Below are 12,285 nucleotides of genomic sequence, written 5' to 3'. Positions count from 1 at the left end.
GGCCGCATACGCGCTCTGGGATGGGTCTGCCGCTGCCCGCCGTGACCACTGGGATCCAGGTGTGCTCTGGGATGGGTCTGCCGCTGCCCGCCGTGCCCGCTGGGATCCAGGTGTGCTCTGGGATGGGTCTGCCGCTGCCCGCCGTGACCGCTGGGATCCAGGTGTGCTCTGGGATGGGTCTGCCGCTGCCCGCCGTGACTGCTGGGATCCAGGCACATGCGGAGGCAGGATGCTGCTCCCAGATTGAATGAGCCAACCAGCCCCGATGGCGGTTCTTTTTTCTGGACATCCTGGTGCTGCCAGAGCCAGGCACTGTGCCTTTTGTTGCCAAGACCTGGGGCCCCAGTTCTCTGCCGTGTCACACCGGCAACCACGCAGCAGCCCCCTGACTTGCCGAATTAGCATCCAGAGTCTGTGTGTTAGCTAATTCGGACAGATCATGATGTCCCCGGTCTCCGAGTGAGGCACGGGGTCCAGGCCCAGAGCCAAAATGAATCTGCTTCTGTTAGGTCAGAATGAAAGAAACTTGGGGAAATGAAGTGATTCTCTTCGGTTGTGTGCTGTGGCAGCGTGCTCTTCTCCGTACGTGCGCTGGTCAGCAGGCATTCCTCCCACAGCTGGAGTGGACAGGGTCGCTGAACCCTTACAAGTTACAGGCGTGGATTTAGTGGTCGAGCTTCTAGAAGGAGACTCGTGGTCATGGTGTCTGTTCTGCAGTGTCTGCTCTCGCAGGGCGTGGGTGCTGGAGGGGAGGAGTGTCATCCCGCGTGCGGCCTGGCCATGGCTCTGGGTGTACTGTCCCCACCCTCAGGAATGAAGGCCCCACTTTTGTGCTTCTCGTAAGTGCACCCAAGTCCAGTCGTGAGGGTAGCTGATGCTCGAAGCTAAATTCTAAATGAAAGGAGGGCATCCTTCCAAGATGCTTTGTCATAGATTCAGCAGGACTGAGTGAACGTTTAGTTCCCAGTAATCACCAGTATTCATCATCAGCAAGATTTTTAAAAAATAATAGGCTGACGTATGGGTATTGTTGTCCTAGTGGTGTTGGGGGGGAGAATTCTAGGTGGCTTTGTCTGTGTGTTGTGAAGAAATTGTCTTTTCTGTTATGTGGTTAAACGTTAGAAATTGAAATGGTTTTAGAACCAAGAAGAATGGACCCTGTCTCCCTGCTGTATCCTGGCTTTTGGATTTAAAAGACCAGACTGACTTTTGCTGAAATAGCAAATCTGGTGTTCCCAGTGTGTTTGGATTCCTTGCCAAAATTTAAAGACTATGATTAATAGTTTATTTCTTATTATTCTAAATGTTATTTTAAAGTAGTTAAGCCAGAGAAATAATTCCATTAATCAAAATAAGGGGAAATGAAAAAGTAACTGGGGGCCTGGTTTAGCTCTGGATATTATGATGCAGGTGATGGAGACTCGTGGAGCCGCCCAGTCCGGTTTCCGGTCACTGTTGGGGTCTCAGTGTCACACGTCGGATTTCAAAGTCCCGCTCAGGTCTCCAAGCAGCTTCCGTATTGTTAAAACCAAACAGACACCTCAAAACACGTTTTCCACCTTTCTCTTGAGTCGAACGTACTATGAAAAGCTGTGAACAGGATGCGTGGTTTGTCCAAAGTGACACGCGGTCCTGAGAGCCGCCCCTCGCCTGCGGCGCGGTGAGTGAAGGTCGCAGTCAGGAAGGTGCTGCGTGTGACCTCATCCGGCCTAGAGCACCACACCGCGTGTGTCAGACGCTGGTCGCGTCCCCTTCCCTCTGAAGGCCGACAGGTTCGCGTGTGTCCTGGGAGGGTGTTTGTGTCCTCACCCCCTCCCCACAGGAGTACACGTACATCCCCTTACCTTATAAAGCCAAAAGGGAGAAAAAGTAGACCTCATGAAGTTCCGGAAGTCAGTATCCATCCCTAGAACATTGAAGTGCATTAAGGAAGATAATTATTTTCTTTAGTGTTGCTGTTACTGAAAAGCCCATAATTCACAGAGCAGCAGAAAACCCACAGATTTTTCTAAAAACATGTTTCTCGTCTTCTGAGTATTCGGTCTCCTAGCGGGAGAAAGCAGCATGTGTGCCCTCAAAATCCTAGGTGTGCGCGTGCATATTTCTGTGACCCCTTTCTTCCCGGGCTGCATTTCCCAAATGCCGCTTTCTCAAATGAATCTCTTTCATTTCCTAAAAAGCCTGTAGGTCGCTGTATTGAGGAATAAAATGTTGATGACTCCCTTAAAGAATGAGATGCTGTCTGAACATATTGCTTCAGTTCCAAAGCAAAAATAGGCATTACTGTGTCTAGATTTATGGACTAAATTTAACAACCTGGTGGTTAGGGTTACCAGATTTTGCAGTCCTTCCGAATCATTTTTAAAACTTCCTGAGCTTTGCAATTCAAAACTTCTGTCCTTCATGGAGGGAGCCGCGTCCTCCTGTTCCCTCTCTAATCTGCCCTGTGCAAGCTTGTGTATTCTGGCCCCAAGGAAACAAGGTGCAGGCGGAGGTCAGGGGCGCCGTCGCTGTCACGTGTGCAGAGTGGACACTGTTCAGAATCGCCGGCGAGTCATTCTGGGGAGACTTCCAGGCCATTCACCTAAGCACTGACAATAACTCATTTTTCTCTTGGCAAACACAAAGGCCATTTTCCTTTCTTGAATGTATCTAGAAGCAGTTTGGAAAGTGCCCTGTTATGAATCTCCGTGGTGTGAGATCGCTGTGCAAAAATGTAAAACCTCGCGCTCCGCTCGCTGCAGGGAATGCGCCGTCTACCCGAGGACGTGGAGTTACTCTTACGCGTCGGATAAGTTCCTGCCTGTGCCATTGTGCCCGCCCCAGCCCCCCCAGAACTTTGGTCCAGTGTCTTCCTGGGCCTCCGTCAGTGTTGACTGATGGACGTCATGCACGTGGGGCTGGTTTTAAGTAGGAGCTTTCAGAAACTTGACTAAAGAGAAGCGCTTAATGCACGGTGTCAGCCAGCCCTCCCCCCAGGATTTCTGGGGTTCCCGGAGGCACGGCTGGAAACCAGTGAGAACGGCGCGGGAGTGCTGTGGCGTCGTGTGCGTGTTAATGTCAAGTGATCGGTCTCTCTCCGTCAGGACGTCAGCTGGAGGTTCATGCAGTTCAGTAAGATTAATCTCGCCCTGTTGTTTTTGTTCTCGGATGGTAAACTCCATTGTTCCAACAGCGATGCTTCGAATGTCACTGGAGAGCCTTCTCTGAAAGCCGCAGGCTCACATGTTTTCCCATTTTTATCTCGCCGTGCACTTGACTTTAGAGAACCCCTTCTGTTTTCCCGACGTGGTGATTATGTACGGGAATCGGTGGAAGCACTCGGTTCCGACGGATCGATGTGGGAGCTGTCCTTTTTTGACTGTCTGTCTGGCCCCCAAATTCAGCCTCCTTGCGGAGCTGTCACTCACCTGTAAATCCGCGTCGTGCTACAAAATTCTCCTTTTTTGGGAATCCTCCCCCAATTCCATCTTGTCACCTTTCACCTCCGGGGCTGGTCTGGACGCTTGTTCGCCTTCTTGGATGTGAAACGGAGGCGGCCGGCCATCCTCTCTGCAGCCTTGCGAATGATTGTCTGAAGCTGCCCCCGCAGAGCAGGAAGGCCCATTTAAAATCTCTTCTGCTGAGCAGAGTGATTTCCTGCAGCAGTCAGGGGTCCCCACCCACCTGACGGGGTTGCTGCGTCAAGGTCGCCCTGCTCTTGGGGGTTGATAAGAAAATTAATAGGGAAAATGCACTTAGATACCAAAAGGCAGAAATGAGCTTCTCTGTTGTCTGCTTTTTCTCATCTAGGGGAGAGACCGTTCTAACCCCAATCCCGTCCAGCAGTGCCTCTCAGAAAGGGAACCTAGAGACTCGTGGCCGGCGTATCCTGGTGCCCCGTGACAGCCGTTCGCAGCCCCCCATGGACGTCCCGGCAGTGACCCCGACCCCCCGTGGAGGAGAAGCTGCAGGAGCCCCGACCGGATGGCCCGACCCTGGCCCGACCCGGGCGCGGCCGTGCTGGAGCGCAGGCCAAAGGGAGATGCTTCTGCGCCTTGGGAAACGGTTCGGAGCACACGAAGATGGTCTCCTCCAGGATCCCGTGTACATACTCTGGGCAGCTCTGGGCTCATCGACCGCCGCCCCCTATTTTCTTATCATAAACAGTGCTATTGGCAGGTACGCTCAGAGCACAGGCCTCTGTGTTGCTGGACACACGTCTGAGACACTGGAGAGAGATTCTTGTGCGTGTCAGAGAGACGGAAGAGCTGGGCGCCGGCGGGAGCTGCAGACGCTCAGAGGACAGTCGGGTAACGCCAGGACACGTGGTGGGGCGGCTGGTGGAGCGTTAGTGCCACAGCCCGTCTGTGTCGTAGCGGGTGTTTAAAGTCGTCCACAAGAGAGGAAGGAGGGAGCACTGGTCACTGCGGAAAGCAGGCCCGGTGGCTTGGGGCCACGGTGTGGTCCTAACTGGTGGCCTTTGGGGGCCGCGGGTGTTTCCCGTTTGCTCTGCCCGACCTTCCCGTCCTTTGTGCTCGGCGAGCCTGCAGGGGACACACACCCACGGGAGTGCGTGTATTTGCTTCGGGAAAGAGCTAGTTGAACACTAAGACAAGCAGGCTTCTTTGTTTATTCTCAGGACCTTTTTGTAACAGGGCTACACTCTGCGGACTGCTCCCCAAGGAAGACTGCCCGTAAATTCTCTAGCCACTGAAACTCCCTGCCCCGGTCTAGACCCGTTTCAGTGATGGCGGGAGCATCCCTGAGCAGATCCGGGGGCCCTGGTGCTCTGGAAACCTGTGCTCCTCTCCCTCCCAGCTGCCCCCGCCCGGCCCAGCTAGTAGGTGTCGTGTCTTCTCGGGCCCGGGGACTTCCATGGGATGAGTCCCTTCATTCCCGGAGCGTGGAGGTCCCCTGGCCCCTGGGTGGGGACAGCTTCATATACCTCTTCCTCAGTCCCGCAAATGCAAGTTTTTGTGGTGGGGGGTTAAGGCCCAAAACAAAGGATCTTAAACCGTGCAGTGTACGCAGCTAAAATTGTATTCCACAGATAGAAATATTTTCTTTTCCTGTTACCGTGGCACTGTGTGCGATGGTAATATTTCTGAGAGTTTCAGATTTTTGCACATATGATTTTATGCATTATCAAAAGTTGCTGCCTTGAATGACAATGTTCTGTGAAATTTTTTGCAAAAGCTTTACTAGGTTTTTTTTAATCGTGACATTTTGTAAAGGCAGGAAACAGATTAAAAACAAGCATGCTAAATATATTTTTCAAAAAAGCAATAATTTTACCTGTACAGAAATTATCCTAACCTTTAATACTGGTGAGAGCAACAGTTTACTTAATACAGTCATGGATCAGCGCAGTCTTTTGTAGAAAATGGGCTTCTGATACAAAGATATGTTTAAACTCGTGCGCGCGCACAGACACAAACCCTGAAGTGTGGTTTTCCTGTTCTAATGATTTGTTGAATTATTATATTATTATTATTGTTGATGTTGTTATTAGTTAATGTTTGGTTCTGGATTCTACTTGTTACTGAATTTAAATTACTTGAGGTTCCGGTTACTTTGCAACACTTGGAAACAGTGGGATGTAACTGGGTAGCTCCTCTTTACGTATGGATGTACACACGCGTATGCCTGTGTGCACGATGTTTTCACTCACTTTTTCCTGATCCTCGTACACCAGGTTTGTTCCGGAATGATCTGTTGTGTTGGCGTAATTAGGAACATTCACGCCGATTGTATCGAGCAGCTGTGATCGACTGTTTCTGTATTTTGAGCAAAGTTGCAGAGACACATTCCTCTGTTAGAAATCAGAATGCCTTTCTCTTGACTTCTGTTTGATCATTTCGATAGTTTCCCCACAGTGATAAGTTCCGGCTTTCATTTTCTCAGCTGAAAGTGAACAGTGACAGGTCAGGGCGCACAGGGGCTCCAGACCCAGTCCTGTCTTTCTCTGTGTTCTAGCGATTAAAAGCAGTTCTGTCCCCAAAGTGACACGGAGCTGTCTTGTCCATTCTTCCTGTTTTGGAAGCTCCCCCCCACGCCCCAACGACCCCGGAGCCCCGCCAGTGGCCGGAATGGCCTGATGGCGAGAGGGGTGCACCCCTGGTCCCGCGGGCAAAGCGCGCAGTCCAAGTCCGCTTGTGGGAGCGCGTGCCTGGCCCAGCGCAGAAGGCGGCGGCCCCAGAACGGAGCAGGGGAGGAGGCCGCCCTCCAAGCCACGCTGTCTGGGGCTGGACTGTGGCTTCCTTCTGTCACTGGTCAGCAGTATGGTTGGGTCTGTTCATGCGTTGTTGTCTGTTTGACCATAGTATTTAATATGATTTGTGTTTTCTTATTTATTTAGCCAATGTTTTGATTTGCTTTTTTTCGAACGATAATTTCCACGTGATCCCTCCTGTAAGTCGTCTTCTGACTGTTACAGACTCTTTCTACTACCTCTACCGACCTGCTGTTTCCTTGTTTCCTAACAGGATTTTTACAGTGTTGGCGTCTGATGTAACTTAGACAATAAAGGGTTTGGTTGTCGACACCGCAGCTTCTCCGTGTGTCTCCCCGGCCCGCCGGCGCCCTCGCTGCCCCGGGCGGCTGTCGGTCCGGCTGTCCTCGCCCCCTCCCCTCCCCGCTCACGTCTTTCCTCCTTGTCCCCGTCCGGTCACACAGAATGACGACGAGCTGAGGAGCGTTTCAGGTCACTCACTCACACTCCTTAACTCGAAGAAGGCCGCGTCCGTTCTCCGCAGCGTCCGCCGCCGGCCCCTTCCAGGACGCAGCCCGCCTCGGCCGCTCCGCCGCCTGCTCCGGGAGGGTCCCTCGGCCTCTCCGAAGGCTCCGTCTCCCGCCGGTCCGAACGCAGCACAGACCTGCAGGGCTCGGCGATTTTGCCTTTCTAGTTTCGAAAAGTATGAAATACTCGGAGCGGTTTCTCTGATACTCATTTATTTTCGAAATCAAGAAAGACACCAGTTTCCCAAGAAGCGCGCCCGGGAAGCTGCTCGCGGTAGTCCTGGCCCGTGGCCGCTGCGCCGGGTGAGGGACATGGCTCTTGCCCTCTGTGTCCCGAGCCACGTTCAGACGTGGCCACTCTGTCACAGGTCACGTAATATTCCGGAAACATCCGGAACAAGGGCCCGCACACAGCCGTTGGTAAGCGAGCCCCGCTTTCGGATGGGCGCAGTCTCGAGTACGGCGCGGACGGGGAGCCGCCGGCTGAGAGCACGACAGCCAGAGCACTTGGAGCCCGCGGGACGGGTGTCGCCTCGATCCTGCAGTGACGACACGTGTCGGTCTGTGCCCCAGAGACACTGTGCCTCCAAGATTCTTGTGCCCAGATTCCCTTTACCAGCCTCTGCTTTAAAGCCAACATGCTGACTCCCAAGCCCTGAGGGTGTCAGTGGCGCCGAGCGAGCGGGGCCGTGTTTGTCTCTCGTCGCTGAGTTCCGGGTGTGGAGCCTTCTGTCCCCGGAGTGAAAGGGAACCACGGCCAGGGCTCCCGGAGGTGGTTTCGGTGCGGGCCGGGCTCCTGCACACCCGTGGGACGGGACCGAGGGGGCTTCATTCTTCATCCACTGCGCTGATCACACTCTGAAGCAGTCAAATGCAAAAGACCATAGAGTTTGTATTTCTTTTTTTTTTTTAAAATACAGTTTATAACATTATATTTTGTACTCTTTATATTAGATTTGTAACTAGATGGATGTATTTAACTCTATTTCTGAAAAAATAATTCAGTGTTTCAGTTATGTGAAAAAATATTTAGATAAAACATATTCATTCTATTGGACTTTGAAATCAATAAAAAGATCTTGGAGTTGCTGAGACTCGTTAAGACCTTCTTCGCCCTCCCAGGAGGTGCCTAAACTTCGTCTCGATCTGTGGTTTCCTGTTTTCATTGGCAGAACACAAAGCCAAGTGTAGAGTTCTTTCTAGAAGCAGAAGGGTTTTAGCGTGACTCACAAGATAACTCATCTAACACCATGTCAGGATGGCCAGAGTGTTTTCTTTTTGTTTTTGTTTGTTTTTTTTATTTTTTTGCCAACTCCAGGGCATGCACACTGTTTCTTGTTTTGGAAGGTGACCGTACAGCGCTCGTTTTCTCCCGCGGCGCCCCTCGCTGTTCCCTCACCAAACGCACACACCGTCCCTACTCTGGCCGCCCGAGCCACGCGGCGTGCGCAGGATGGACGCAGAGCGAGCCCGGGTCCCGTGAAGTGATGGGATCAAGAACATGGGGGTCCGAGGCCCTCAGGGGACTTCAGCTTAAAAAGCTGAGAAGTGTTTTGAAGTGAGAAGGTATAACTGTGTCTCCACTGGCAGTAAGAGAGGTGGGAACGGACAGTCCTGCTGGTGCCCGGCAGAAACCTGCCCCAGACCTCCCTGTGCCCCGATGCAGGGACTTCCTTCCACAGGACACGGGCGTGGGAGCTCCTAACTTCATGCCCAGACAGACACCTTCCCCGGCCTTGGGCTTTCTCCAGGTGGCCACAGTCCTTTCTCCAGGAAGGTGCGTTCCTTCTGTCTCCCTGCTGGTCACCAGACAGCAGACAGCCGCGGGCTGGGGGCTCCTTGGCCACTGGGAGAAGATGGCGTAAGATGGCCACTGACTGTTTCCTGCGCTCTAGTCGGCCGCGGAGCACCTTGGAGGCTGGGACTGGGCGTGGCCATGCTTCACACACACGCGTGCACGCACACCCCCCCACCACACAGAACACACACGCTTGAGAAACAAATCCCACTGTTTGTGACGGCACCTTCTTGCCCTGCGTCTGATTTCTTGCCGTTTGAAAACGATGTGTGTCTCATCTGGGCTGTTCGTGTTCCCCGCCTGAACTTTGAAAAGGTAAGTTCTCGTTCAAGAGATGAGCAGAATAATTGAAGGAGAACGGGACGTGCTCTGGTCTCGGCCCATGTGATGAGTTCTTGGAGAGTCCCTGCCCGTGGACACACGAGGCTGTGGCAGGGCTTTGTGGCTGGGGAAGGGCCACGGGGACCTGGCAGCAGGGGACATCAGGTGGCGCACCCTCTGGGTTCCTCTGAGGGAAGAGGAAAGAGTGAAATAAAGATCGTAATGAGAATGCCATCTTTTTTCCCTTCTTCCAACGGAAAAAGCTAGTATGGGAGTCTCTTCCCAAGGAGGCCTCCTGACGGGAGGCCGGGTCTCTGCAGGGGGGGCTCAGACTGACCCCCGAGCGCGTGGCCAACATTCTGAGTTTCAGAGGGGACAAGGAAGCTCACCTTTCTCTGGACCCGGATTTGTCAGTGGAGGATGCGTGTTCAGGGCAGGAGAAGTGTCCCCACCTGACCTGCGGCTTCACTTTGTCTCCTGATGGGCTCATTTCAGTTCGGGAAATGACCTTTTAAAGCGTGGTGAACTCGAACATGTGCAGGACAGGGGACAAGGAATCGAAAACAGAGGGGCGTCTTTTACGAAGAAAATCTTCACGCAGCTCAGGTGAGTGGTTGTGAGGTCTTGGAGATGTACAGGAGAAGGAGCAAGTGAAGACCTATGGGGACTTCGCCCCTCGGAGCCGCTCTCAGTGGCGGGAGGCACGGCGAAGCAAATTGGAACCAGAAGAGCGCGCCCGTCTCATCCCAAGAGTTCAGACTGTCCGGGAGTAATGGGGGTCTCAGAGCTCTGGAAAGCGGGAACAGGTCTCGCAGAGATCATCACTGTTACTCACCCAGCTTCCTTAGGGGTGGGAGGCAGAACACGCCGAGGCAGAAAACGCCTCTGCTGAGGCAGAACAACAGTAGCTGGCGAGCCCACGGGCCCGGGCCCAATTGTGGAAATGGTACAGGACGTTTCTGACTTTATAAATCCATGCCCCAAGTCCGGGGCCCCTGCCACGGCACAGCGCAGCCCCAGGTGCTGGGTGGGAGAGCCCGGCGACGCGAGCCTGCCCTTGGCTGTGTCCCACAGGAGGACGGGGACATCCTGGAGCTGACCTGATGCTGGGCATGTCAGGGCTGCGGGGCGTGGGTGGAGGAGGCAGGAGCCCGCTGGGCGGGGGAGGAGGGACCAGGATCTTCTAAACCAGCCAAACGCTTCTGTGTTACCACGACCCAGGGGCACTGACCTAAAACTTCAGAAACAATTTTATAAAACGGTGGAGGTGATGATTTAGAGTTAAAATGGGCATCTGATCTCAAACCTTCGTAGACCTGGGTAGCCTCCAAGCAGATTTCGATGCGGGAGAGAAGGGTGACCCGGGGATTTCAGTGACGACAATCCAGAGAGGAGTATTCTGGGAAATAACCACCGCACCTTCAGAACGTACTTCAAGTTGTCAGATTGCATCGAGAACAGGGGCCGATGACACGGCCGGGGTCGCTGAGGACAGTAGCTCCAAGTGAGCCGTCGGGCAGAGAGAGCAGGGGTCTCCGTGGGCAAGGTGCTGGGACAGGCCAGCAACAGTGCACGTCTGTGCCGAGTCGCTGATGGGCCACCGCGCGGGTTTGAGGAACCGGAGAAGCCAGCGGTTGACGGAGGGAGGCCTTAGCCCGAGGCAGAACATGGTTGAGAAGGACCTGGGTCAGCACTTTGGCACTGTGACTGGTCTCAGTGGGATCTGGTTCGGTCTGGAGAGGTAGATTCAGAACCAAAGAACAGCGGACGTTCGAGAGGACAGGCTCTGGGGTTGGGAAAGGCCATTCCTTATGGCAAGTCTCCCTGCACCTTCAAAGCCGGCATCATTAAGTCTAGTTTAAGGGCAAAAACACAGAAGGTTCTGGAAGGGCACCGTGCTCAAAGTGACACAAGCAGTAGCTTGCGGACACACCGTTGGGGCCCGGGCCCGTGGGCTCGCCAGCTACTGTTGTTCTGCCTCAGCAGAGGCGTTTTCTGCCTCGGCGTGTTCTGCCTCCCACCCCTAAGGAAGCTGGGTGAGTAACAGTGATGATCTCTGCGAGACCTGTTCCCGCTTTCCGGAGCTCTGAGACCCCCATTACCCCGCGGACCACGGTGGCGATCCTGCAACTAAGGTGCAGACAGTAGCCCCTGTGTCCAGCAGGCGGGCAGGCGACCACCGGTTCAGAACCAGACGCTCCGGACTCCTGAGCTCTTCTTTCTGGGTCGAAGAGTCTCTCGATGGACTTCCCGGAAGTTACGAACACGGAGGGAGGACAACACCGATTGGGATTTCTGAGAGCCTGGGTAGGACATGCGGTACGTCCTAGGTGGAACACAGGCATCCATTGGCCAGTTTCTCCCAGATTTGGTCTTTCCTTCTCTATTGGCTCTTTCCTTCATGATCGAGACATCCTATTCCCCACCACCGCCCCCCAAAACCCCACCACCTTTGGTCCTCTGGTCCTCTGCTTCCTTTCCCTCCCGTACGTCCTGTCCTGCCTTTTAAGGCCGGTCTTCCAAACAAGGTGCTTCACGGTCCCTCTGCCAGTCCCCAGTCTAGCTTTGAAGAGCATCACCTACTTCACTTACTTCATTGCATTGTCTCCTGTTAAGATCACGAAGGACCTTTCTGGTTAGAATCATGTTTTTTTTCCCCCTTTTATTCTACGTGTTATTCAAATGTCCTTTGAAAAACACACATGTACATTTTTCATAAAACGTACGTTTTGCCAAGTTTGTTGCTACACTTTACTTTGTTATTATGGCTGTTTTCTCTTGGAATATTTCAGGACATTCCCAGACATCCCGATACTTGCACTGTGAATACTTGATCTTCGAGTGATGTGTTTTCAACAAACGAAACAGGAATGTTGTGTTCCTTGCACTGCGTGATGCTTCCGTGGGATTTCCTCTTCCATCGATCCCCTCCAGCCCCGCCCTTGGTTTCCCGACCTGGCGACCCTGGTCTTCCTGGCCAGCATCCCGCTCCTGCGTGCGTCTCTTACCCTGCACCCACCGAGGGTTGGGACACGGGCCTCCTGCCTGGGCAGTGAAGGTGAGCATCGTGCCCTGGGAGCCTCAGCCACCCTGGGCTCAGCCGGCAATGGGGTGCCGGGACTTCACAGGCTCCCTCTCTCCCCTCAGCCCTTCCTCCTACAAATCCGTCTCAGTAAATGGCATAGCCACCTGCCGGCTGGTCACCGTGCCCAAAGTAAGGGGGTTGTCCTGACTTTTCTCTCTCTCTGTCACACACCTGTCGAATCCACAGACCGTCTCCCCCACACTATTCTCTGAGCTCTGGGGACGATGACCTTGGTCTTTCTGCCTTGGATCACCTCCCCTCCAATTTATTCTCCCTCTGTGGCCACCATAGGAATCTTCTGGAATCCGCGTTAGATCTTTCTACTCTCCTGATTGAATTCACCAGTAATTTTCTATATCCT

The 12,285-nt window shown here is 53.4% G+C and overlaps 1 protein-coding gene across 4 annotated transcripts in view; it reads left to right on the top strand.

Annotated features, from left to right (window-relative positions):
- ZNF516 (zinc finger protein 516) overlaps positions 1-7,812 on the top strand; it is a 106,965-nt gene extending 99,153 nt beyond the window's left edge. For 3 of the 4 annotated variants that reach the window (XM_059409842.1, XM_059409840.1, XM_059409841.1), the window contains exon 4: positions 3,793-7,812. In XM_059409842.1, the coding sequence (XP_059265825.1) occupies positions 3,793-3,809 (17 nt within the window). In that variant the 3' untranslated portion in view covers positions 3,810-7,812. The remainder of the gene's footprint in view (positions 1-3,792) is intronic. The other variant, XR_009406025.1, reaches the window with a different exon arrangement.
- The last annotated feature ends 4,473 nt before the right edge of the window (positions 7,813-12,285 follow it).

This window comes from Mustela nigripes, chromosome 8 (genome assembly GCF_022355385.1).
Source record: "Mustela nigripes isolate SB6536 chromosome 8, MUSNIG.SB6536, whole genome shotgun sequence".
In the NCBI taxonomy this organism is placed as follows: domain Eukaryota; kingdom Metazoa; phylum Chordata; class Mammalia; order Carnivora; family Mustelidae; genus Mustela; species Mustela nigripes.
Note: the sequence above shows the minus strand (reverse complement) of the source record. Positions and strands in the feature narration are given on the sequence as shown.